Genomic DNA, 24,147 nt, shown 5'->3' with positions numbered 1-24,147 from the left:
AACCAGTTCATCGAGGACCTCTACGCCAACAGCGACGAGGAGCCGGGCGGCGACACGGATTCCACCAACGACCTGCAGGACGAGGACAACAACCTCGCCTTCCCGCACGTGGGCCCGACGGAGGTGGTCTCCTCCGAGAGCACGGCCCTCCTCCAGTACACACGAACGCGCACGTCGGTCTACTAGTCCCCTTTCCTCGCGGCTCGACCAAGTAGAGGGGCCACCTCTATATTGCAGCCACACTTTGTGGGAAATTAGAAAGAAATATTTTTCTTCAAAAGAAAAGAATGGTTTTTGAGTGTGAAAATCGTCATCTGGAATGGAGGGCGAGCAGCAAGAAGGAGTGTCTGGCGGGGTTGCCGCATCTGATTCGGCGGCTATGGACATCCACAAGGAGGAGGCAATGGGAGGTGAATCTGTTGCCAATCAGGCCAAGATGGAAACAGATCAAACGGAGGCGAAGACAGAGGCGGCAACGGTTTCACCCTTTACCGCGACTGAAGCCGAATCTGCAGCTGCCGGGCGCTACGTGGGCGAGGTGATCCACGATAGCGACATGAAAGCGCGAATTCCCGGCCTGTTCACCCTCCTTCGATGTGGCTGCTGCGAGCTCTGTGCCCTCCGTTTCCTCGGGCAACGCGTCTTCTCCCTCTATCGCGAGCCCCTTCCCGTACCCAGCACCCCTGGCTCCTCTCTCACTTCTACTTCTCGTTCCAATTGCTTTCTACTCGATTTTAACGATTTTGTGTAAAAATGTTAATGTATGGGTCCAGGTGCTCCGCTGCATCATGGAGTCGCTGTGGGCAACTCTCCCCGAGACCGAGCGCAGGTCCGATGGCAGCGACTGGCGCGCCCGCTCACAAGCCACCGGTGTGCACTTGCCTCCTCCTCCTCGCCATCCTGCATCGACAAGACAAGTCCTTCCATGTCTCACTATGCATCGACGTGTCTCGCTGGGCAGAGGCGGCTGCGTGCGTGGCTTGCCTGGGCACGTTGCAGAACGTGCAGTCGGACAAGTTCATGGGACCGCTGCTGGCGGCTCTGACGGGAGGCACCGGCAAGTACGAGTTCTCGGACTACTCGCTCACCATCACCATGCCGGCCTCCACCGTCACCCGCCAATACGCCCTCCACTACCACCTCCTCGCCACGCACAAGTACGTTTCTATACACACGCACACGCACACGCACACGCACACGCACACGCACACGCACACGCACACGCACACGCACACGCACACGCACACGCACTACGCACACGCACACGCACACGCACACACGCACGCACGATCATCAATCGCCTGACATGCTACAATCACTTCGAAGATTTACGGAAGAGTTTGAAGACAAGTCCACCATCGTTGACATCAAGGAAGCCATGAAGTGGATTCTGGGCCACGAGCTCCGCCGTCGCATCGGTCTCAACTTCTCCCGCGAGGTGCGTGCGCGTTCGCGTCCTTCGTCTTCTGTGCGCCAGACCTCGTGCTAACGATCAAAGTGTTGCGCCACGCAACACATGCCACACAGTCGCTGTTTCACGTGGGGATCAAGTACAAGCACGCGGAGACTGAGACGGAGCACCATTTCCTCTACGACATCGAGCAGTCGGGGATGCGTCCCCAGCGAAAGAAGAAGCAGCAGCAGCACCGCGGCAGGCAACGCGCAGCTCCCCTCGAGGTGCCCACCTTTTGCTTCAATTCTCTCTTCGTCTCTCCCCCAACACAGATCTGATGGTTGACTTATTCACGATTTAATGAATCCAGGGGCACGAGGAGGCTTCGAAGCGGGACGAAAGCGACGAGGCGTCCCTCACAGCTGTGACGAAGACCCTGCGCAACCTGCCCATGACCACCTTCATCAAGTGCGCTCTCCCTCCATCATCAACTCCACTTCTTCTGTTCTGACTGCGCGATCCCAGGTATGGAGCTGTTCCCCCAGTGCCCATCAACGAAGGGGCCAAGTGCGAACTCACGTTCTTCCACGATTCCATTTACCTCGCCGGTGCGGCCGTCGCTATGCTATACCGCTCACCGCCGTCACTGTGTAGCTAACACGTCCCCACTCCCCCTGGCAATGCACGCAGGACGCTACGCCAAGTTCTCGCGCGAGCTGAGCCAGTCGCCCTGGGTCGCGGACGGCGCCCGCGTGTCGGAGAGCTCCGTGCAGGAGCTCATCACCGGACCCCTCAACAAACACTTCCAAGCCGAGGGTACCCATCGAGCTAACGAGAATGCGCACTTTGTTCGTACCTGCATGCTGACGTAACCACACAACACACACACACACACACACACACACACACACCACACAACGCACACACACACAACACACGCGGATCGTAGAGATGAGATTTTCTTCGTCGGGACGGGAGGACATCGACGTGCGCATGCTGGCGGAGGGACGGCCGTTCGTGCTGGAGGTCGTGGATCCCCACCGGACCAAGTTCACCCCCGCACAGTACATGGAGATGCAGCGCGAAGTCAACGAGTCGACCCATCTCGTCCGCATCCGCGACCTCCAGCGAATCACCAAGTACGATTTCCCTCTCGGGCAACTACACGCATTCTTGAGATCGTTGTGCATGTGTACGTGGCTAACTGGACATCGTTATGCGACGCATATGTGGCATGTGTGGTATGTGCGAACATTTTCTTTAAATATTAGGGATAAGAGCACGGCGGTGCAGGCGGGCGAGGAGGACAAGAAGAAGACGTACCGATGTGTGGTGTGGCTGGCCAAGGCCATCACCCCCGACGACCTTCTCCCGCTCCAAAGCATGAAGGACCTCGTTATCGACCAGACCACTCCCATCCGCGTGCTCCACAGGTTTGTTGTCCACCACCGCCACCACCACCTCGTCGTGTGCGTGTCGTGTGTGTCATAGTGTGTGTCGTGTCCTGACATGTGACGACCCAGACGAACGTTGATGGTGCGCAAGCGAACGATCTACGCGATGCGGGCGCAGTACATCTCGCCGCACTTCATCACGCTCGACCTGACCACGCAGGCCGGCACCTACGTGAAGGAGTTCGTGCACGGCGACCTGGGCCGCACGACCCCCAACCTGGGCCTGCTGCTGGGCTGCGAGACCGACATCCTCCAGCTCGACGTGCTCGCCATCGAGCTCGACTTCCCGCCCCGGCTCCCCGGCCAGCCGCCCATCGAAGACGTCTTCGCCAGCACCGCCGAAAAGGAGAAGCAGCCCGCCGACGAGACGGTGACGACTGAGGAAGGAGAGCAGCAGAAGAGGAAGGAGGAAGCAGACAAGCCCAAGGAGGCGTCCGTGTAGTGGACACGTTGTTTGTCACCTGATCGGTCGACAAAACTCCCAGTTAAAACTGTCCCGTAACGGGTTACACGCGCCAATCTACAGCGAAACGTGGAGCAAAAAAACACAAGGCCAAACGTTTTTTTGATTTTGGTACGGAGCTAAAAGCCCATTCTGTGTTCGGCCGGCCTCGAGGCCCACTCAGAAGCACCTCTCGCACACCGCCAGTTCGCGACTTGACCAACGACGTCTTGTTCGCCCCTACGAAAGAGAGCTGGAGCTGGGCGCCCCCATCGCCCTCGGGCGCTTCGGCCAGATCCGCAAGGTGTGCCCACTCTCCGCACAAGCCTCACGACACGACACGACACGACAGCGACGACAACATGTGGCTGACTGTGTATTCGGGCAGGCTGTGTGAAGGAGACTACGGTGGCAGTGGTCCCGCGCCGCTGCCGAGGGCGAGTCCAGCCAACAGGCGTTCGCCGCCGAGTGGCCGTGGTCAGCACCCTGCGCGCTCCACACATCGTCGCCATACACGGCGGCTTCGTCCGGTTTTCCGCACACACTGCACTACTTCGCACGTACACCATTTTTGACGCGTCGCGCGCACACGCCAGGCCGCGGCTGAGCGTGGTGACGGACCACACGCCCCTGGGCTCGCTCCACGAGACCACCACCACCACCACCACCACCACCACCACCGGCGCGGCCTGGTCGGCTGCGTGCCCTTCTTGGCCCCCGAGGTGCTGACGGCAGGCGATGGCGACGAAGTAGTGTTGGAGGCGCTGGCCGACGTCGCGTTCGGGGTGGTGCTGTGGGAACTGCTCACGCGGACGCGCCCAGATGCCGGCCGCGATCGCCCTGCGCGCCACCCGCGACAACCTGCGCCACGACTCGGCCGCAGCCGAATCCGAAGCCGACGCTGATGAGGCGTTCGGGGCGGCCAATCGGAAGCTTCTCGACGACTACTGGCACCGGGACTACCGGGCCATGATGGTGCGGTGCTGGCACAGGAAGGCCCGCAAGCGACCACCACAGACGAGTAAGTGGTCCGCTTCTTCGACGAGGCCTCGTCAACGCCAACGGATGAGAACCACCCTCAACAGTGGGCTGGAATGTGTCACATTCTACAAATTAATATATACTCCGCATTCCAACCAACATGAACGTGGGGGAGGGGGAAGGGTAGCTCAGTCGAGGGTGAGGCCGAGGGCGTCGCGGGCGGTGCGCAGGGGGTAGGCGAAGCCACCGGCTGCTCGCTGGGTCATGCCGAGGGCGCAGTGGATGTCGCGCAGGCCGGGGGCGCCCATCATGCTCAGGCCGCACAGGGCCATGTAGGTGTGCAGCACGTCCGGCGGATTCTCCACGCACTTGCCGAACCCTCCTGTGAATCGCCATCACCTTCATCATTAGCTTTACTTCGAGGAAGAGAAGAGAAAAAGAAAAGAAAAGAGCGAACCGATGGGGGTCTGGCAGCTCATGGTGAAGGCCTTGCTGAGCCGGTAGTCGGCCAGGTGGAGCTTGTCGAGCATCTTCAGTGACGCTCCGATCCAGAACGAGTAGCACGTGTCGGCGTCCTTGTTCACCCTCCCTGCGGCACACAGTCAGACACGGTGCACACCGCACCGCACGCACCGCACGCACCGCACACGGACGGGGGAGGGGGAGGAACCTTGGAAGCCGGTGACCTGGCGCTCGAGAAGCCAGCGGGTGAGCTTGTCCTGGTGCGGCAGGTGGTCGAGGAAACCCGTCAGCACCAACGTCGCGATCGAGCAGTAGGTCGACCCGCCGTGCGCCTCCTGGCCCGGTCCCTGCGCCATCGCGTACTCGTACGTCTGCGCTCCGACACACACGACGCATGACACGACACACGCCGCACGACACGACACGACACGCACGCCGCACATGTGAGCAAGAGAGAATGCGGAGCGAGTGTGGAGGATGGGGAGGTGGATGTGGTGCCTGGGAGGAGAGGATGTAGCGGACGGCCTTGGGTACGTCGAAGGACCACTCCTGGAGCATGTAGCAGATCGCCGCCGCGCAGTAGATGAACCGCACATCACTCTCGCTGCCGCCCACGTTGGCACTGAAGCTGCACTTTGCCACCGCACACACCGCACACACGGTCAACGCACATCGCAGTGAGCCGGAGACGAGGGCGTGTGGTGGCGACCTGCCGTCGGGCTGCTGGAGGTGTTTGATGGCGGAGAGGATGGCGGCGCGGTCGAGGCGCGAAAAGTCGTCCCCGAGCACGCGCAGGGTGCACAGGGCCGTGTAGGTGGTGGCCAGATGCGCGCAGTCCATCTCGTGGCGACCGTCGCTCTCGGCCGCAGCCGCGGCGGCGTGCTGGTGCTCGTCCTGCTGTGTGCGCACACCGCGTCAGCCGAGCAAGAACGTATCATTGTCGCACGCGCGTAGCCTGCGGTGCGTGTGTTGCGTGCGTGCGTGCCGGTTGGGGGTGACGGGCAAACACGTACGCCGCACACGTGCCAGGGCAGACCAAGGAAGGGCGACCCGCGGAAGCCCCAACGCGGCGCCGCGTGCTCCTCATCCTCTGCCTCGTCTGGGCGCCATTTCGAGTATCAGTACAAACGTTTACCCATCTTTTCCAATTAAATGATAAATCGACATAAATCAAACAATATATTTGATTGCAAAAGAGTAAATGGAATAAATTGAAAAGAAATGGGGAGAGTACGGGTGGGGCGAGGGATGTGCATGGCGTAGAGCCACTCGATGACGGTGGCTCGCAGATCTGGGGGCATGAGGCCGCGCGCCTCGGCGGCAGGCGAGTCGAGGAAGCCCAGCACGTCGAGGCTCGACGTAACGAAGTAGAGGATGGTCGTGCGCACGCTGTCCTGACTCTCGTATGGCCGCGGCAGAATGCTCAAACAGCTCTTCAAGTAGCGCTCCATTAGCTTCTGCTCGAACCCTTCATCCACCAACACCGCCGCCTCTCCACCTTCCTGGCTCGCCCCTTCCATCTTTCACTTCTTGTTTGACAAATAAAAACAAATAAATATTTGTTTATTCGTGCAGCGTGTGCGACGACTCACTTCTTGGTAGGGAGGGAGGAGACGTCGCCGAGTCCCATCTTCTTGGCGATGGAGTGGAGGATGGCGGGCGGCGCGGCGAACTTGAGGCACTCGACCGCGAAAAGGGCGGCCTCGGCCACGAGACGCTCCTTGTCCCAGTCGAGCTGCTTCTTGTGGCTGTTGTAGAACCCGAGCCACGACTGGTACGCCTGCACGGCCCGCGACTTGAGCTCGCCCCGCCTGTGCACGCCTCGCTTCCACTCCTCCACCATCGTCTCCGGCAACGGCGTGTCTCCTTCGTCATCACCATCACATCACATCGCGTGCGGTGTGTGCGGTGGTGTGCGGCGTGTGCGTGTGCGGTTGTGAGAAAGGAAAGGAAATCAAAGGAAAAAATGTGGGCGGCCGTACCGTGGGCGGCTGGGGCGGTGGTGGGGAGGATGGGGAGGTCGTGGAGGGCCGCGAGGAAGGACTCGTCGTGCGGGGCCAGCAGCAGGAGGCCGTAGCCCTCCTTGCCCGCGCGGGCCGTCCGGCCCAGGCGGTGGATGTACTGCTCCCGGTTCGACGCCCGCCCCACCTGCAGCACAAATGTCACGTCCTCGTAGTCCATACCTGGCGGACACACACGACACACGACACACGACACACACGGACTGTGAGCTTCGGGACACAGCACAAACGAGCGGTGCGGTCACCTCGCGCGGAGACGTCGGAGCTGAAGAGGATGACGTTGTCCTGCTTCCTGAAGTCGTCCGAGGTGGCCGTTCGCTTGTCCTGCGCATATCCGTGCATTGGTGGGCGAATGACGGGTCAACATGACAGGGCTGATGATGAAGAGCGGCGGTTGGGTTGAGTCGAGTCGAGTTGAGTTGGTATGCGTTACCTGCGCCCGACGGGAGTGGATCTCGAGGGTCGGGATGTGGAAGACCTGGGTGAAGAGCATGCTCATGAACTGCGTGAGCCGCGCCGTGGCAAAGAACACCAGGATCTGGTGCAGTTTTGAGGCGCGTGTGTGTGTGTTTATGTCGACACAAACAAACAAACAAACACAAGCGACGACCAGGTGGTGAGTCACAACCTGGAGGATGTGGGGCGCAGGTCTGTTACGGGTCTGCTCGCACCTTGTAGCGGGCGTTGGTCGTCGTGTGGTGCAGCAGCAGCGAGTAGATCGCGCGCACCGTGTCCCTATACGATGTATCGGCACGCAATGAGAGCGTTTTGTTGAATTTCTAGAAATTAAATAACTGGATAGAGAGTGTGCCCTCCTGCGAAGCGGTGCGTGGATTGAAGATCCCATGTGGGAGCAGCAAGTCTTCGTTTCGCGGGAGGGGAGGCGTACGCGAGGGGCACGACGAGGTACTGCTGGGTGGCGTTGACGTTGGTGATTGCGTCGCTCTTGTCCACGGCATCCACCAGCGTGTAGTCCTCCCTTATGAGCCCTTCCTGCGCGAATCGCCGCCCCCACACACGGACAGCCCCGTAAGCTCGCTCGCTTCGTCGGGCGACACGACACGACACACAACAACAGCCACACGACACGCACAGCCACAGAGCGATGAGGGCAATGGAGAGGCGGGCGTACAACGGGGATGGTCGATGGAATGGTGGCGGAGAAGAGGAGCGTCTGTCTTCGGTCGGCGGGAGGGAGGAAGGTCAAGATCTCGCCCATCTCCTGCTCGAACGTCGTTTGCATCAACGTGTCGGCTGCTCCCGCACGACCGCACGACACATGACACGTACGACACGTACGACCAGCGGGTCTCAGCTACGGTTGCTTCAGATGTGGGTCGAGAGCCGGGCGGGTACCTTCGTCCAGGATGAGCATGCGGAGGTCGGCCAGGCGCGTGCGCAGCGCGTCGTCCTTCTTCAGGTGGTCCAGTAGCCGCCCGACCGTGCACACCTTTTGGCGCCCAAGAGACTCACAGTGAGACCGAGCGCTCCCCAACCGATCCACGAAAGCGAAAGCGAAAGCAAATGCGAGAAAAAGAAAGAAGAGATAATAGGATAATAGGATATTACCAGGATGTGAATGGCGGGGGCGTCCTGCATCTCCTGGCGCTCGGCGAGGAAGTCGCGGCCGCCCATTACGCACCCCACCTTGATGTCGCCGCGCGGGCCGCCCGCCAGCATCCACGCCTCCTTCACGGTCTGCATCGCTGCAGCGTGGATCGATCCTTAGTACCAACCACCACACAATAACCGCACGCACGACACACGACACACACGACACACACGACACACGATACACACGACACACGACAGCGGGAAGGTGCGGACCAAGCTCGCGAGTGGGGGAGATGATGAGGACGCTGATGGCGCGCTGTGCGGGATCGACGCCGGCCCGGCGCAACAGCTCGACGGCGGGCACCAGGAAGGCCAGGGTCTTGCCCGTCCCCGTCTTGCCCGCCACCAGCCCGTCCTTCCCTGCACGAGGTCGTAGTAGTAATCAGTCGATCTTGATCTGACCAAGGCCGCCGCGCGTGTGCGCGTGTTGCGTGTGTCGTGCGGTCGTGCGGTCGTGCGTGTGTTGGGGAACTGCACCTTGAAGAAGGACTGGGAGGGAGGCGCGCTGGACGCGGGTCATACGCTTGAAGCCAGCCTCCTGGAATATATATAAATAAATCAATGAAGAAAATAAAAAATGTAGAAGGGCCAAGGGGGGGTACGTGGAGGTGGCGGAGGGTGAGTGGCCCCACCCCGGCCTCATCGGCAAAGCACGCCTCGGTGAGGAACTCCGTCGAATCTGTGTTCTCCTGCGATGGATGATCTGCGGCCGCCTCGTCGGTGCGTTGCTTCTTCGCAGTGCCCGCTGCATCTGTGTCCTCTGCCACGTCTCCCCCTCCTCCTTCCGTTGCAACGGTCGCTTGACCCCCGTGGATGGCTCCCTCTCCATCTTGTGATTGAATTTTTTTGCACTTTCTCTTTCATTTTCATTTGGTTTTATCATTTTACACAAAACAGTTCGAGTTAGTGTGTGAAGGAGCTTTAGAAGAGGTTGGGCTTGTTGGGCGATAGGAGGCCACGACCCATCAGCTGCTCGCGCAGGCTCACCTTGGGCTTGGCCGGCGTTGTTGGCGTCGCCATCCCAGCGCCCAGCCCTCCCTCGCTTGTCGTAGTCGCCGCAGTCGCCGTTGTTAAAATCAGTGGCATGGGTGTGGCTGGCGGTGGTGGCGACGCTGGTGGTCGCGATGGCGATTTGGCGTTGTCGTTGTCGATGATGATGATGTTCTCTCCACTGCGCTGGCGTTGGTGGTGGCTCGCGAAGCGGTGAATTGGGGCAGCAGGTCATCGTTGAGCGTGTCTGTTCGTCTTTCGACGGGCGCGACGAACTCCTCCCAGGGCGGCGTTGTTGGGTTGGCCGTAGTCGTCGTTGTCGTGGTGGCGGCGGCGGCGATCGATCGCAGGTCGTCCCACGAAGGCGGCGGCGTGGTCGTGCCGGTGCCGGCGGCGCTGGAGGCGTGCCAGGCCGGCTCCTCCCACGAAGGCAGCGAGTCGGTGATGTTGGTGGTCGTCGTGGCAGTGGCTGAGGCGGCGATGCTCGTAGGCGGCGAGGGCCACGGTAGGTCGACGTGGCCCATCCCGTCATCCGTTTCGGGCGTGGCGTCGTCGTGTCGGGTCGCTACAGTCGTGTGCGGCCGCTTCCGTCTTCGTCGCAGAAGGTCATCGGCGTCTCCGTCGGAGCCGCCCGCGTCGTCAATCCCACCGCCGTCGCCGTCGGCCATTACAAAGCGGGGCTTGACGCTCCCCGCATCTGGCAGCTCGCGCTTCACCGACGACGCGTCGCGCTTGCGCTTGCCGCTGCTCAAGGTGGGCTGCGACGGCAGCAGCTCGGAATCCTCGGAATCCTCCTCCTGGCCGCGGAAATGATTCAACGTGAGCCGCTACGTAGAGGCTTTGGGGGGGGGGGTATTGGGGGGGCTACCATCTTTGCCAGGGAGAGCAGCAGGTCCTCCGTGGGCGACTCGGGCTCCTCCTGCTTGACCGCCGTCGCCGCTGCCCCCTGGTCTCACGCACGCCACCACGCATGGTTGAGATCCAAACGAAACTTGTTTCATTGTTGTTAGCGTTTGCGTTTGGCGCACCTTGCGGATGGGTGCCGGCTTGGCTTTTTTGGGCGTCTCCGGTGCAGCTGCTTCTTTGGGCTTTGTAGCCGTCTTCTTCTTCTTCGCCGGCGTCTTGGGTTCGTCGGCCTCACCCTCGCCCTCGCTCAGCTTCGGCATCCGCGGCTTACTGCGCACAGGCCAAACGCTCAGCTACAAGCGCCGCACACGCAACACGACGCACGACATAACACGCACACACGACCAAGAACTGATCAGGAGCGTACATTGGCTTGGGGGCTCCGGGCGACATCCAGCCGGGCAGCCGGCGACGAGGGGAGACGCCCGACGGGGAGTCGAGCGCCGGGTTGGGCGTCGTGGGCGTCCGCAGGAGATTGGCCGCCGCCGAGCGCTGCTTCTCGCGCGGTATGGGCGTCACCGGCGCCGACAGTTCGTTCGTCGGGGCCGTAATCGTGGGAATGGCTGGCGCAGTAGCTGGAGCGTGGTGGACGTTCAACTCGAATTCACTCTTCACCTTGACCGGGAGAACAAGGCCGTGCATGAGCACGTCGTCGATCGTTTCGCTGCGCCCTCCTGTGGCCGGCGGCGAACACACATCACACAAGGAACCAGGTCACCAACTGCACACAACACGACACGCACACGAAGAGTCGTTCGGTTATGTGCGTACGCGATGATTTGTGTTGGTTGGCGGCGGTGCACAGAGGCGGAGCGGGTGAATCGCCGCCCAGCAGGAGGCCGTCCGCCGCGTTCTCCTCAGCCGCCACCGGTGGTTCGATCGAGCTCAGGAAGGCCGGTCTGGCCGTCGGTTCTCGGGAGTGCATGCGCCTGGGCCAGCACACGGTCACGCGTCACAAGTTTGACGCGTGCATGTGTGTGTGCGGTGTATGTGTCTCGTGCCGTGTGTTGCGTGTCATGTGTGTGCGGTGCGCGGCGAGTGTGTCGTGTGGTGGCGTCATCAATGCGCGTACACTTTGCTCTGGACGAGCCAGCCGGAGGAGTTGAAGAAGTGTTCGCCGTGGATCTGCGTGACGTAGCCCCTCGCCGCCGCTGCCAGCGGCGAGTTCTCACGCACCACGAACAGACTCTCCGACAGCATCAGCCGATGCCGCTCTTGCAGCCTAAGCACACGACACACGACACACACGACACACATGAAATCACACGCGCACACACGCACACACGCACACGGCGCGGCACACGCGGGGATGAGCCAGCCGAGGTTGGGGTAGTGCGGTCGATGCGTACCAGGCAATGAATCCGGGCGAGGGAGGCTTGAGGAAGGCCGAGTGGATACTCGATCGTCGCGGCAGATAGAGGTAGTACGTGGTGACCGACAGCTTGGCCAGCTCGTCCATCAGCCGCGTGCGGAAGCGCGAAAACTGCACTTCGGACTGTGGTCGACACCACGCACGTTCGTCAGAGAATTCGGGTTATGCCTGCATGTGCGGTGGTGCGTGTGCGTGTGCGGTGCCGCACACACGTACTTGGGTGGGGTCCAGGAGGTGGACTTCGGCGGGGAGGATGCTGGCCTCGTTCATGACCACGATGAACCGAGCCTTGGCAAAATTGTCTTGGAATTCGCACAGGACCTGCTCGACGTCATCGCGCAGCTTCACCCAGTCCCCACCTGCCCGGACGATGATGATGAATGTGAGGAATGTACGCCTCCGGAATGCCACGAAATGCACCGCACCCGGTAGCGTGCCGCCGAAGAAGGCGTCGGACAGGAGCTCGGCGTTGAACTCGTACAGGGCCTCGGCGTCGATCATCAGCCCCTGCGCGCCCGTGGATCGATCGGAGTCAGACCCTACATGATCATAGACCATGATAGCTCTCGAGATTAGAGGGAGCGCGTTGCGGGTCCAGGGCTACCTTGGTGTCGAAGGGCGTGCTGCTGTATGATCGCAGGGAGCACTCCACGAGTTTGATCTCGTCGAAGCCCTCGCTCTGCGCAGAGCTGTCAAATGCGCTGCACATCACACGACACACGACAACACACGACACACGCACGCCACGCCACGCACACACGACACAGGGGAGCGCGTACTGCGTCTGGTGGGTCGGCGTCGGCCATCCAGTTGTCCCAGGCCTCTGACTCCACGACGCCGATGTTCGCTGCTTCGCCCACGTGGCCCTCTTCTATGGCGGTTGGAGCCCGATCAGAAGCCAACGACGACTTCTGGGCCGCTTCTACATTGCGCGAGTGACGTACCCTTGGCCGCGAGAGAGGCCGCCCGAGCCCACTCGTTCTGCCACTGCAGTGGGTTTCGCATCGTGCATGTGTCGTGTGTGTCGTGTGCCGTGTTGCCGTGTGAAATGGAGTAAGTGCTGAGCAGAACGAAATGGGGACACGAGGGGCACCGTCCATTGGTCGCACCTGGCACTGCAATACATCGCCCAGGGGTTTAAAGTTGATGCACACCACGCGACACATCGCCAGCCGACTGCGCAGTGCTGGACACCGCGAGAAGCAATGTCGGCAAACAAGCACACACAAACGCCAACCACAACGAGTGCGCCGAACCTCGAATGTAGGATGCTCGTGTGGCCCTCTTGCTGTTGGTGTCATCTGTCGCAAGCAAAGGGAGTGAGGATCGTACCCACGCAACACGCAACACGCGAGGGGGTCTGTGCAAGCATGCCTATGACGACGCTCTTGCCGGCTTGCAGATGCGACATGGCCATGTTCACCACCCGGTGGAGGGACATGTGTGGCTGTGCGCGGAAGGTGTCCTCGGCCGAGACACGAATGTGGGTCGACTTGAGCTGCTTCTCGAAGTAGCGCGTCTTGCCCTGCCCACAAGGATTGCAAACATAAAAGTTGATTTAAGACAATTATTTATTGCGTTTTCAGTGAGCTAGAACACGGCCCTTGGCGTACCGATTGAGGCGGGCCATAGAACAAGACGAGTTCGGGACCGGCGATGGGAGTTGTCCACTCCATCTGCAGATTTTGAGTTAAATTGTGATTAATTTTTTTGGCGGGAAGTAGGAACTTGATGTCCTACTTTTGCCTATTTTCGAAGCACTGCCGCCAACGGACACATCAAGAAACGATGGGCAATCAAGGGGGCAAGGAGAAGGACGACAAAGGCGACCACTTGAGCCGAGAGCAACTCGAGGACATTCACCGGCGTTCGCATTGTACGTTAATTGCAAGAGCTCTCTTGCCTGGACGAGCAGTTGGTAAACTTTTTCTTTCTCTTGGTTCTGCCTTCTACTTTCTTCTTGAAGTCGCCTTGAATGAGATTAGCGACATGTTCAAGTGGTTCAAGAAGGAGGCCCCCACGAGCGTGATCACCAAGGCCGAGTTCAAGGGGGTTCTGCAGCGGATGGGGGTGGAGGACCCCTTCCTGCAGGACCTCATCTTCAAGGTGTTCGACGGCACCAAGACCGGCTGCATCCGCTTTCCCGAGTTCGTCCTCGCCCTCTCCATCATCACGCGAGGCACGCCTGACGAAAAGCTCGAATGTACGTTGTGTGTGTCGTGTCGTTTCGTTTCGTTTCGTGTTGCGTTGCGTTGGCTGACGTTGAGTGTGTAGTCGCGTTCCAGATGTACGACCTGGACGACAAGGGCCACATCACGCGCGAGGACATGAACAAGATCATGACCTCGTTCCTCAACCTCGTAGGCGGCGACGTGGTGACCTTCTCCGGCAAGAAGTTCGAGTCCGTGGAGCAGCTCGCCGACGCCTTCTTCGAGCAGATGGACTCCATGGGCGACGGCAAGATCACGATCGAGGAGTACAAGGAGGGCGCCATCCGCAACCCCGACATCGTCATTGGCCTCGGCCTGAGCGAACTGCGCAACTGAGGCCTCGGATCGCTCCACTCATCACCATCATCATCGTCGCCGGGGCGATCGAGCACTGTACATATAACATTAATTTTCATTTGACCCTGCGAACCCAGCGCGGCACCTTGGTGAGTGGCCGTCAGTTGTTGTTTAGGAGCATCGTCTTGAACTCTTCCAGCGTGATCTCGCCGTCACCGCGCACGCCCGATGTCCGCAGCATGTCATCCACCTCCTCGTGCGTGAGTGGCGTGTCTCCGAGCTTCGTCATCACTTCCCTGCACGCGCATGCATAGACCGAGCAAGTAGTGTGGCCATGATGGTGATGGTGATGATGGTCAGCGGCATCGCTCAAGCTTGACGCCAGTCGCAGTGTCGACGAGTGGTACCGGAAATCGGCTGCGGAGATGACGTCTCTGCCCTTCTTGTTGAACAGCTTCCAGGCCCCGAGGGCCTCTTCTTCGCTGCTGTGCGACGTTTGCTTCTGCATGAGCTGCACGAACTCGTCTACACGCACGGTGGACGGCCACACCCCACGGTAAGTGCCACACGATGCGAGCAGAGGCAGCGCTCGCGCCGGTGGCTGGTAGTACCGCAGTCAATGTAGCCGTTGTGATCGGTGTCCACCTCGTTCATCATCTCCTCGAGCTCCTTTTTGTTCGGGTTCTGGCCCATGGACTGCATCACCGACTCCAGCCTGTGTGGTGTTGGATTTATGGATTAATAAATCAATAATAAATAAATAACGAAACCTAGGCGTGTACTCATCTACGGTGATGGTGCCGTCACCATCCTTGTCGAAGAGGGAGAACATTTCCTTGAGCTGGTCCAGGGTGGCCACACCTCCCTGCTGGCTTGGCGCCTCCATCTTGTTGCAAATTTGTGTAAAACACAAATAAATAAAATAAACGGAACAGAAATTTGGTCAAACGAAACAATGCGTTTCAGTGCTTCGCAGTTTCCCCAAGCCACCAAAGCCATGAACACGCTGTCGATCGATCCTGGCAGCTACTCCTGCGTAGCGGCCATGGATTTGGACAAGTGCTGCGGTGAGGGACGAGGTCCGGAGGCCGCTCTCCACCTGCCCGCCGTACCCACCTTGCTACTGGCCGCCGCCGTATTGGTGATGGTGTCGGTGTGGCACTACTACTGGCCTGCGTGTTCCAACGCGAATTCAATCCGACAAGAACCACCCACCGGAAAGAAAGCAAAGGTGCCTCACCCCCACGATCCAAAGTCTTTGTCTCACGCGAGGAAGCTTCCCATTCTTGTTCGTGTTTATTACAAAATTATTTATTTATCAGATCACTATTTTTTTGCATCCACGTATTTTTATTTATTTTTATAAATACGCACTGGTGTGTGGTTTTTTCCGGGTTTGGAAAACACCGGCAACATTTGAAGAATTGGATGCGAGGCCGAGAAATTCGTTAGCCGCCACGACATCACCCACATCGCAAGAGCTGAAAATTAATTCATCTTGTCTACTCGTACGCAGTAAGGAGCTCAATCACCAGTAAGGTCTAGGATGGAAACCTTCATCGACCTCAATCCTGCCGCCCTTCCCCCTCGCAAGCGGCTCAAGTCGTTGGGATCATCGGCGAGTCCTCCATCGACGCCCACGACGCCTCCCCCTCGCCCCTCATCCACATCCGCCCCCGTCCGCCTAGAGCCTCTTAATCAATCGGTACCCACAGAATAATTTCCTGTTTTCTCAAACGCATCATCACGTGAGTCTAATCATCTTTTAACAGGCCCTGAAGCGCAAGATCCCAGAGCCTAACGAGAAGGAGCGCTTCACCTTTTCCAATCAGAATGTTCTTCCTCCTCGCAAGGCGGCCATGTTCAACTTGAGGGGCGATGTACCTTCTCCATCCCCATCCGACTCTGAGCCCGAGCAACCTCGCAGGGGTCGGCCGGGTAGGAAGCCTGGCTCCTCATCGAAAAAGGTACCTCGCCCCTTGTCGTCACATCGCCTTGAATCACGCTAACATCCCCTCCCCCCCCAATGTATGTAGCCTATCAAGCGACAGCGAAAGGAAGATGAACCGCTTTACTGCCTGTGTCGCCAACCCTACGACGAAGAGGTGTTCATGATCGCCTGCGACGTATGCAACGATTGGTTCCATGGCGAATGCGTGGGCATGACCGAGCGTAAGGCGCAGTCGCTGAAGATCTACGTCTGCCCTCCCTGTACCAAATCACGAGCGGCTGGCCAGCGTAGGAGGAGCGTGGTAAAGGTGAGGGAAGATGTCGAGGTAAATGTGGAAGATGAGGACGACGATGAGGATCAGTACGAGAAGGAGAACTACCACGAGTATCAACAACAGAGGCGAAAGCGAGCGAAGGGGCAACCGGCGGCGGCGAGGGGGCGCACAAAGGGCACAATGCCAGGATCAACGACAACATCGGCGGCGAGGCGAAGGAGCATCGGGACCAATGGAATTGGAGGCATGAGGAAAAGTCAATCAATAATCGAAGACGACACCAACCATGTGGTGGCAGGCGAAACCGATTCCAGTAAGGAGGTAATCACTCTGTCCCATTTCAATCATTTCCCCTTCATCTGGCGGGTCACGAGCTAAGCCCCCTTCCCAACTTATGCATCAGGATGTGATGCCGCGCAGAGTGTGCGTCAACAAGGACTGCAATAACCCGGCCAAGCCTCAGTCCAAGTACTGCAGCACGGAGTGCGGCGTGCGGGTCGCTACGCAATTCCTCGAAATGCAGAAGGCCGCAGCGGTGGCGGCTGCCGAGCCCGCGCGTGCGCCTTCACCCAAGCCCTCGCCCAAGCCGTGCGACGTCTCGCTCCACTCGAGTAGCGAGGAGAACCTTGTCAACTTCACTCTCATCAAGAGGTAGTGATAGAAACACCAACATCTCCCCATTCTTCTACCACGCTCTCTCCGCTAGTAGAGACTGACCGCTTTCCGTGTCCCCATCACGTGTAGGTCGCTCGAGAACTCGCCGGACATTTCGGCGGCTGACGACTCGGACCTCAGGCAGCTGGAGTCGCTGGAGCGACAGCGAGGCGAGGTGGAACACAACCTGCGCAATCTCGCCGCCAAGCGGGAGGAGTTTGCGAAGGCCGTCCAGTTCTCGACCACCCTCTTCGCCGCCACGGCTTCGACTCACGCCGGCGATGACCCAGCGAGGATGGAGGAGGATCAGCTCACCGGCGCCGACAGGGGATCACAGGAGGGCGTCGAGGTCATGGACTGCTTCTCCTGCGGCCAGCCCATCCCCGGGCGCAACTTTGGGCGCCACATCGAGCAGTGCTACGCTAAGAAGGAGGGAATCAGCTGCCCGTCTCCCTCGCTGTCGGCCGCCCCGGCGGTCTTGAGCGCGCACAAGCTCCACTCGCGCATGCTCGACAGCGGCGCCGTCATCACCTACTGCAACCGCTTTGACGCGCGCAGCGGCGGAGGGTACTGCGCGCATCCGCTCGACTCCTGCCCTCTCCACTCGGACAAGCGGGGCAGCGACGAGCGCCGACTCTGCGGCTGCCCGACGGGCGACTTCGACTCGGGCCACTGCGAGCGCCTGCGGAGCGACTGCGTGAAGCACTTCAACTGGGAGAACATCCGGAAGATGGAGATGAAGCTCGAGAAGAAGCGACAGACGCAGCTGCTCTCGTCGCTCCACGCCGAGATCGAGCTCGTCAAGTCGCGCATACGTCGGAGGAACCAGACCAGGGACGATCAACACCGCACCATCGAGGAGAACGGCGCGACATACACCCGTCAGCACTCGCCAGCGAGCAAGTAGTCCTCGACCTGACGGCACTTATCCACCATCACCAACTGCATACCACCACTACAACCACAACCAGCACGCCACGGCGAGGAGAGCGAAGAAGAGGCGCGACGCGGCAACCGTACAACACGAAAGAGAGGAGACAAGGAGAAGGAAGACACCAACAACGAACGAACGAGCGCGAGGGAGAGACGGATACTGGTAATATTTTGAGATGTAAACAACTTTAGATTGACTGACTCGACAAGAGGAGGCGAGAGGCGTGCGCTATTATGATTATCTCTTTATTTTGGGCGTGCCCCAAGAACAACAAGAAGGAACACAGACACACTTTCAACACAACGAACTACTGCCATTACAACTTCCTTCTTCTTCAGCCAAACGAAACGAGCAAAACGTGCGTGACGCCTTTCCGGCAGCGACGGAGGAACTCGGCCAGAAAGGCGAGAATTTCTTGCGTTGCGTTCGGCTGCTCGCAACGGTCTTGCCAACGGTTTCAGCGCGCTGATTGGCTGTGGGTGTGCTTTGCTGGTCCGTTGGGCATGCGAAATTTCACACTGGTACAGGAGTCCCGTAACGGTCGGCAGCGGCCGCGCGTACTACAAATAGTGCCGGGAGGCCGTACGGTGGCTTTCTTCATCGCAACCCGCGCCACCAGCACACCTCCTCCCCCGACATGTCTGAGACTGAGAGCAAGGCCACCACCAAGTCCGCCAAGGCCACCAAGGCCGACGCCGGCGAGACCAAGAAGAGGAAGGCCAAGACTGTTGCCCCCACCGCGGCCTGTACGTTATATCTTTCCTCGTTTGCTTCTTCTTCCCCTTCTATGTGAAGTTCGAGTTTGTGCTCGATCTGATCTCACAATCAGACCGTAGCATCAAGAGTACTGTGCCCAAGCTTGCTTTGAGGTTCGATTCGCTAATTCTTTAATCCATCTACAGCATCCCGCCCCGAGCGAACGCACAGGAAGCCCAACCGTTTCGAGTTCGGCGCTGAGGAGAAGAGCGTTGTCACCTCGAAGAGGAAGAGGGCCGCCTCCAAGGAGCGTGCGCCCGCCAAGAAGAGGAGGTCCGTGAGCAAGTCGCCGTCGAGGAGCAAGAAGTCGACCAAGAAGGGCGGCAAGAAGAAGAAGGATCCCAACGCCCCCAAGAAGGCCCTCAGCGCCTACATGTTCTTCGCCCAGGCCAACCGCGACAAGGTCAAGAAGGAGAACCCCGACGCCACCTTCGGCGAGCTGGGCAAGCTCCTCGGCAAGCAGTGGAGCAAGGCCAGCAAGTCGGACAAGGCTAAGTACGAGGCCAAGGCCAACAAGGACAAGGAGAGGTACGAGAAGGAGAAGGCCAAGTACGACAAGAAGCGTGAATCCTCAAGCGAAGAGGAGGAAGAGTCCTCCGATTAAGCAGCATCAACACACCCGCCACCCACAAGAGATTCAGCCTTTTTCCTATCGAACACCACGCCGCCTTCTTGTATGTATACAGCCACAATAAACCCTAAAACTCTACTCCTCTCGCTTCCTTCTTTCCGTCTTCGCCCCAACTCCAAGCACGCCACCACATCGTTCGCTTCAGCCTTTGGCCTTTGCACTGGAGAACCCTGTGCGTGAGTGTGGCCAAGGAAGGAGTTGAGAATGCCCGATCGAGCCGTAGGTTCGACGGTGTCATGTTTATCACGCAAGATCTTGGTGTGGATTAGATTACTCTTGTGCTTCAGTTGAGGCCCAAGTTCTTCTGCATGCGCTGGAACATCTGATCCAGAGCAGTGTGGACCTCAGGGAGATCGGGATACTCGGCGACAAGCTTGCTCACGTCCTGCGTAAGCGCCACGGTTGAGAACCAAATCTATCGTCACTTAAGTGCGACACTCAAAGTTGAGCACGTACCAGCGTATTGTTGGAACGGCCGGCCTTGAGGATCTTGGCCTGCTCCTCGATCGAGAAGTTCTTCCACTCGAAGTCAGGCTTGATGTACTGCGGATTGAACGAGGCCGGCTGTCAGCGAGGGCAACACGTTGCGTGTAGGTAGACAATGCTGGGGTGGGAAGGTGTACCTTCTTGTAGAGGGCCAGCACTTCATTGTGCGAAGCAGCACCGGGGTTGGTGAAGTTGTAGACGCCCTTGCGCTCCTTCTTGGTCATGTCGATGGAGATGGGCAGGAGATCGTGCAGGATAGAGACCGAGTTGGGCACGTTGACGACCTACATCAACCATCACCACGTAGCATCGGTTAGCCTTTCCCCGTTGTTACTGTTCAAGCGAACAGCAGGTAAGCTTGAGGATGATAACACTTACCCTCTCGTACTTGCTGATCTTGGTAACGAAGTTCCTGGGGCTCAAGTCATCGGAGATGGGCATGCGAAGTCTGAGGGTAAGCACGTTGGGGTAGACCTCCAAGAGCTGTGCGTACAAGGAGGCGCGCTGGTCAGAGACGGTTCCCTATGTGAAGCTCTAGAGCGGGCGGTTCACGTACCTTCTCAGCCATGACCTTCGTGTGCGAGTAGAAGGAGCCGACGTAGTTGGGGACATCCTCCTCCTTGAAGCCCTGGCCTCCAATTGTGTGCTGCTCGTCGTACTCATAGATGCACCCGCTGGCGTAGTTGGTGACATGAACGCCCTCCAGGTAGCAAGTGTCCACAAGGTTGACAGTGCCCACGACGTTCACACTACGCGCAGCCGAGGGTAAGTACTCGAGCAATGAAGAGGGGCGACAGATTTGTCATCGAAGAGGAGAAGAGAATTGGTACCGCGTAGTCTGCTGCTTGTTATCCTCGCACCAGTCAACGTTGGGCCTGCCGGTCTAAAATCATAGATGAGTCGACGTCTGTTGTGTCGAGACATGGAAAGATTGGCGCTGCGTACCATGCCAGCCACGTTCAAGACGTACTTGGGCTTGTACTGAAGCAAGTCCCTCTGGATCGCAGCCCTGTCCTCGAGCCTAGCCCTGGCCAGGTTAACCACCTCGCCCTGCTCCTTGAGCATGGCGGTCAAGAGGCCACCGAGCCAGCCCGAGCCGCCAAAAATCAAAAAGCCCTGGCCAAAAATCTTGGTGAGATGAAGAACAGATAGCCGCAGCGTAGCACATGGAATGAGTTTTGAGCTCCTACCTTTCTCTCGTCCTGCGATTGCATTTGTTGGAAGTGGCGTGTTTTGTTGATTTGCGGCGCTACTGAGAGTGATGATGATTGAACAGTTTCAATCAAAAAGGTGCGTTGTCCTTTTGAGCTGGTCGGCAGGAACCCGGGCTCGCGAGCAAGTTCTGCCGCGTTTCATTGGACCTGCGCTATGGTGGTACGGCTTCGAACCTCGTCGCAGCCAGTCTCGCAAAGAAAGAAAAAGAAAAAGAAAAACAGAATTTTGAAACCGACAAATAATTTCGCGAAGGGGGCGAGAAAACAACTTCACTGCGAACGGCGAGATGGCAGACCTCTTGAAGGACTTGACCAAGGTTGCCAACAAGTCATGGAAGATGGGGTACGTGGCTGTCCTCATTTGCTGTGAATGCTGGCCTGCCAGTAGGATCGTCATCAACAAAATTGTTGGCTGGATTTTCAGCGATTTAAATCGAGTATACTGAAAGATGATTGATTGCAAATGATCCGTTTGCGATCGCAGCAAGGACTACGCGTTGGGTACTCCCGAAATCGAAGTTAAAGTGCGCGAGGCGACGTCCAATGAGCCGTGGGGACCCACCACTGCTGAGATGCAGTCCCTAGCACAGGCCAGCTTCAGCTAGTACGTTGCAGCATTACTCCCCACAGCGCAGCCCGGCTGCCTCGCGTGGCTGTGGCATTGTCAGCTCATTGTTGTCTCTCCTCCCATTGCGCACGCAGCGCGGACCTGCCCATTGTGATGAACACTCTCTGGAGGCGCATGGCCGACACTGGCAAGGACTGGAGGCACGTGTACAAGGTACACACGCACCTGCTCTCGGCATCGCGCCAGGACCTCCAGCGTCGGTGTCCCTTGGCTGTGTGGACGCAAAGCTCACCATTTGCGCGCGCGGTGTCGATGGTGGTGGCCGTGTCGGTGTGCAGTCAATGATCGTGTTGGACTTCCTGATCAAGCACGGCTCCGAGCAGGCCATTCGCGAGATGCGCTATCACATCGTCGACCTGCAGAACCTCACCTCCTTCCAGTACATGGACGAAAACTACCAGGACGTCGGCCAGAGCGGTTCGTGGATACTCCTCTCACGCTCTCTTGCCTTGTGCCCCGGTCGGGGCTGTGTGTGTGTGTGTCGTGTGTGTGTGTGTCGTGTCTCTCTCTGTGTGTGTGTCGTGTCTGTGTCTGTGTGTGTGTGTGTGTGTGTGTGTGTGTGTCGTGCACTGGTGCGGCGTCTCATCTCTCTTTACCGCGGTCTTGCAGTCAGGGAGAGGGCCAAGAAGGTGCTCGAGCTGCTGCACGACGAGAGGCGCATGAAGGAGGAGCGGGACAAGGCCCAAAAGAACCGAAACAAGTACCAGGGCTACGGCTCCGACTCGTCCATGCGCGGCGGTCCCCGAACCGGCGGCTGTACGCTTCGCCTCGCCTCCCACCAAACCCCTCCCAAGCGTCGCCGAGGCCTTACTGACTGCGGCGGCCTCGCCCACCGGGCTTGCAGATGGCAACGACTACGACGACCGCCCCTCGTACGGAGGTAGCAGAGGCGGCTACGACGACGGCGACTCGTACAGGTCGCGAGAGAGCCCCTACGGCGGCCGCAGAGAGAGCAGCCCGTACGGCGACCGCAGGGAGAGCGAGAGCCCCTACGGCGGCCGAAGGGAGGGTGGCGGCGGTTCGGGCGCCTACAGGTCCCGCGCGTCCGAGCTGAGTGACTCCGACTCGGACTCGGACCTCGAGCTGCCCGCCTCCACACGAACCAGTGCCAGGCCTCCTGCCGTACGTGCCGCGCTAAGCCCCCCTCGCTTCGGGACCAGGGGCCTGTGATGTAGCTACACGCGTGTGGGAGGGAGCTGACCGTCGGCTTTGTTGTCGCCAATTAATTGCAGGCCGGCGGCGGCGGCGGCAGCTCGGTGCCGCGCAAGCCCAGCGTGGACAACGGCGCCACGTTCGACCCCTTCGGCGAGCTGGCCTCGACCCACGCCACGGGCGGCAGCTCCACCTCGTCGCCCTTCTTCCCCAGCGGTACCCAAAGTTTCTCCCCATCATCCCCCTCCCAACAAAGTCCGCCAATCGGATACACGCACGCTCACCCACTGTGGCCACCACCCACGTGAGCAGAGCCGGCTTCGCTGTTCCCCACGAGCCCCGGGCCGGCCGTGGGCAACGGCAGCTCGAGCTCGTCCGTCTTGCCGCCCAACCTGTTCGACACGCCGGTCACCACCTCGACGCCGCCGCCCGCCGGCATGGGCGCCCCGCTCGGCGCGCACCTGAGCGGCCCGTCGCTGTTCCCGCCGACCGGCGGTTCCGGCACTCTGCCCCTGTCCTCCAGCGGCACCGCCCCGCCGAGGGGTGCCGCCCAGGGCCAGGGCTCGGTCGAGGCCGAGTGGGACGCTTTCGTCGGCTTCGACGACCCCAGAAAGGTACCCTTTACCCCCCCCCCCAATCAGCGCTGTTTGTTTTTCCCCAGCAGCACCCGCCGCAAAAGCACTGTCATTCACTCGCCTTACGTGCGGGAGAGCAGGCCAAGGAGGAGAACCAAAACGACATCTGGAACAAGCACAAGAACCTCTTCGACCTCCAGCACCTCAGCCTCTCCGAGAAGGAGGCTGCCGCTGCCGGTACTCTCTCATTACCTCATCACCCCCCCCCCCAATCCTCTCAATTCGACTGTGAGCGCTCACATGCCACATTCTTGCCCCCCCCCCAACCAACCAAACACAACGCAGCGGCCGGAGGTGCGCAGCAGAAGAGGCCGATGGCGACGATGACGTCGGCCGGGCGAGGGAGGGGCAGCCCCATGGGCGGCGCTGCGGCCCCCGTCTCGCCCAAGCCCGCGGCCGGCCCCACCCTCACGCCGCTGTCGCCCGGCATGACCCCCATGGGCGCCGTCGGCATGACGCCCGCCTACCCAGGCATGGTCGCCACGCCCTATGGCATGCCCTATGGCGGCGCCGCCATGATGCATCCCGGCATGGTGGTACGCGCTCACTTTCGCGTGTGTCGTGCATCATGTCGTGAGGTGTGTGTCGTGCGCTGGGATCGTTATCAACCCAATCGCGCGCGCGCAGGCGTCGGTGGGCTATGCGCCCGGCGTGCCGGGTATGGTGCCCATGGGCTACGTCGCCGGTGCC

The 24,147-nt window shown here is 59.6% G+C and overlaps 12 protein-coding genes across 12 annotated transcripts in view; 7 read left to right on the top strand and 5 right to left on the bottom strand.

Annotated features, from left to right (window-relative positions):
• The window catches only part of ACA1_275540 (SPRY domain containing protein), a gene marked incomplete at both ends in the record, with an annotated part of 1,091 nt that extends 905 nt beyond the window's left edge, over positions 1-186 (top strand). The window contains one exon of the mRNA XM_004337345.1: positions 33-186. Within this exon, the coding sequence (XP_004337393.1) occupies positions 33-186 (154 nt within the window). The remainder of the gene's footprint in view (positions 1-32) is intronic.
• Positions 187-379: 193 nt separating this feature from the next.
• ACA1_275530 (uncharacterized protein) lies at positions 380-2,780 on the top strand (the record flags this gene model as incomplete). Its single annotated transcript, XM_004337344.1, has 11 exons — positions 380-670; positions 774-870; positions 962-1,157; positions 1,327-1,438; positions 1,528-1,677; positions 1,764-1,861; positions 1,919-2,001; positions 2,084-2,209; positions 2,345-2,457; positions 2,481-2,532; positions 2,665-2,780. The coding sequence occupies 11 exons, from the start codon at positions 380-382 to the stop codon at positions 2,778-2,780; spliced, it is 1,434 nt and encodes a 477-aa protein (XP_004337392.1).
• A 1,331-nt stretch (positions 2,781-4,111) lies between these two features.
• On the top strand, positions 4,112-4,314 carry ACA1_275520 (uncharacterized protein; the record flags this gene model as incomplete). Its single annotated transcript, XM_004337343.1, is given in 2 exon segments — positions 4,112-4,264; positions 4,282-4,314. 2 exon segments carry the CDS (start codon positions 4,112-4,114, stop codon positions 4,312-4,314), a joined length of 186 nt encoding a protein of 61 aa, XP_004337391.1.
• Positions 4,315-4,458: 144 nt separating this feature from the next.
• ACA1_275510 (protein geranylgeranyltransferase type I, beta subunit, putative) lies at positions 4,459-6,252 on the bottom strand (the record flags this gene model as incomplete). The annotated part of the gene is made up of 7 exons (XM_004337342.1): positions 4,459-4,652; positions 4,728-4,859; positions 4,941-5,103; positions 5,267-5,360; positions 5,442-5,629; positions 5,746-5,831; positions 5,967-6,252. 7 exons carry the CDS (start codon positions 6,250-6,252, stop codon positions 4,459-4,461), a joined length of 1,143 nt encoding a protein of 380 aa, XP_004337390.1.
• Positions 6,253-6,320: 68 nt separating this feature from the next.
• Positions 6,321-8,887, bottom strand: ACA1_275500 (DEADbox ATP-dependent RNA helicase 31, putative; the record flags this gene model as incomplete). Its single annotated transcript, XM_004337341.1, has 11 exons — positions 6,321-6,598; positions 6,715-6,915; positions 6,999-7,077; positions 7,187-7,291; positions 7,425-7,488; positions 7,643-7,746; positions 7,886-8,007; positions 8,110-8,203; positions 8,323-8,477; positions 8,581-8,727; positions 8,845-8,887. The coding sequence occupies 11 exons, from the start codon at positions 8,885-8,887 to the stop codon at positions 6,321-6,323; spliced, it is 1,392 nt and encodes a 463-aa protein (XP_004337389.1).
• Positions 8,888-9,443: 556 nt separating this feature from the next.
• On the bottom strand, positions 9,444-13,311 carry ACA1_275490 (uncharacterized protein; the record flags this gene model as incomplete). The annotated part of the gene is made up of 16 exons (XM_004337340.1): positions 9,444-10,184; positions 10,226-10,303; positions 10,386-10,533; positions 10,631-10,937; positions 11,035-11,192; positions 11,336-11,485; positions 11,613-11,758; positions 11,852-11,994; positions 12,061-12,142; positions 12,240-12,314; positions 12,415-12,557; positions 12,580-12,622; positions 12,745-12,821; positions 12,892-12,936; positions 12,986-13,160; positions 13,249-13,311. The coding sequence occupies 16 exons, from the start codon at positions 13,309-13,311 to the stop codon at positions 9,444-9,446; spliced, it is 2,574 nt and encodes an 857-aa protein (XP_004337388.1).
• Positions 13,312-13,423: 112 nt separating this feature from the next.
• ACA1_275480 (Calciumbinding protein NCSA, putative) lies at positions 13,424-14,181 on the top strand (the record flags this gene model as incomplete). Its single annotated transcript, XM_004337339.1, has 3 exons — positions 13,424-13,502; positions 13,602-13,838; positions 13,910-14,181. 3 exons carry the CDS (start codon positions 13,424-13,426, stop codon positions 14,179-14,181), a joined length of 588 nt encoding a protein of 195 aa, XP_004337387.1.
• A 121-nt stretch (positions 14,182-14,302) lies between these two features.
• Positions 14,303-15,028, bottom strand: ACA1_275470 (the record flags this gene model as incomplete). The annotated part of the gene is made up of 4 exons (XM_004337338.1): positions 14,303-14,438; positions 14,550-14,667; positions 14,754-14,857; positions 14,925-15,028. 4 exons carry the CDS (start codon positions 15,026-15,028, stop codon positions 14,303-14,305), a joined length of 462 nt encoding a protein of 153 aa, XP_004337386.1.
• A 992-nt stretch (positions 15,029-16,020) lies between these two features.
• ACA1_275460 (PHDfinger domain containing protein) lies at positions 16,021-17,928 on the top strand (the record flags this gene model as incomplete). Its single annotated transcript, XM_004337337.1, has 4 exons — positions 16,021-16,080; positions 16,179-16,655; positions 16,771-17,018; positions 17,112-17,928. The coding sequence occupies 4 exons, from the start codon at positions 16,021-16,023 to the stop codon at positions 17,926-17,928; spliced, it is 1,602 nt and encodes a 533-aa protein (XP_004337385.1).
• A 664-nt stretch (positions 17,929-18,592) lies between these two features.
• ACA1_275450 (HMG (high mobility group) box domain containing protein) lies at positions 18,593-19,315 on the top strand (the record flags this gene model as incomplete). Its single annotated transcript, XM_004337336.1, has 3 exons — positions 18,593-18,701; positions 18,785-18,824; positions 18,883-19,315. The coding sequence occupies 3 exons, from the start codon at positions 18,593-18,595 to the stop codon at positions 19,313-19,315; spliced, it is 582 nt and encodes a 193-aa protein (XP_004337384.1).
• Positions 19,316-19,625: 310 nt separating this feature from the next.
• Positions 19,626-20,893, bottom strand: ACA1_275440 (NAD dependent epimerase/dehydratase; the record flags this gene model as incomplete). Its single annotated transcript, XM_004337335.1, has 7 exons — positions 19,626-19,727; positions 19,799-19,906; positions 19,966-20,112; positions 20,207-20,311; positions 20,385-20,577; positions 20,659-20,711; positions 20,774-20,893. 7 exons carry the CDS (start codon positions 20,891-20,893, stop codon positions 19,626-19,628), a joined length of 828 nt encoding a protein of 275 aa, XP_004337383.1.
• A 721-nt stretch (positions 20,894-21,614) lies between these two features.
• Positions 21,615-24,147, top strand: part of ACA1_275430 (ENTH domain containing protein) — a gene marked incomplete at both ends in the record, with an annotated part of 2,768 nt that continues 235 nt past the window's right edge. Inside the window, 10 exons of the mRNA XM_004337334.1 lie at positions 21,615-21,646; positions 21,745-21,823; positions 21,949-22,087; positions 22,280-22,408; positions 22,515-22,792; positions 22,903-23,038; positions 23,135-23,436; positions 23,538-23,634; positions 23,743-23,993; positions 24,085-24,142. Coding sequence (XP_004337382.1) covers positions 21,615-21,646; positions 21,745-21,823; positions 21,949-22,087; positions 22,280-22,408; positions 22,515-22,792; positions 22,903-23,038; positions 23,135-23,436; positions 23,538-23,634; positions 23,743-23,993; positions 24,085-24,142 — 1,501 coding nt within the window. The remainder of the gene's footprint in view (positions 21,647-21,744; positions 21,824-21,948; positions 22,088-22,279; positions 22,409-22,514; positions 22,793-22,902; positions 23,039-23,134; positions 23,437-23,537; positions 23,635-23,742; positions 23,994-24,084; positions 24,143-24,147) is intronic.

Source organism: Acanthamoeba castellanii (assembly GCF_000313135.1).
Source record: "Acanthamoeba castellanii str. Neff unplaced genomic scaffold scf7180000084774, whole genome shotgun sequence".
Classification (NCBI taxonomy): Eukaryota; Discosea; order Longamoebia; family Acanthamoebidae; genus Acanthamoeba; species Acanthamoeba castellanii.
This window is presented reverse-complemented; position numbering and strand designations above follow the sequence as displayed.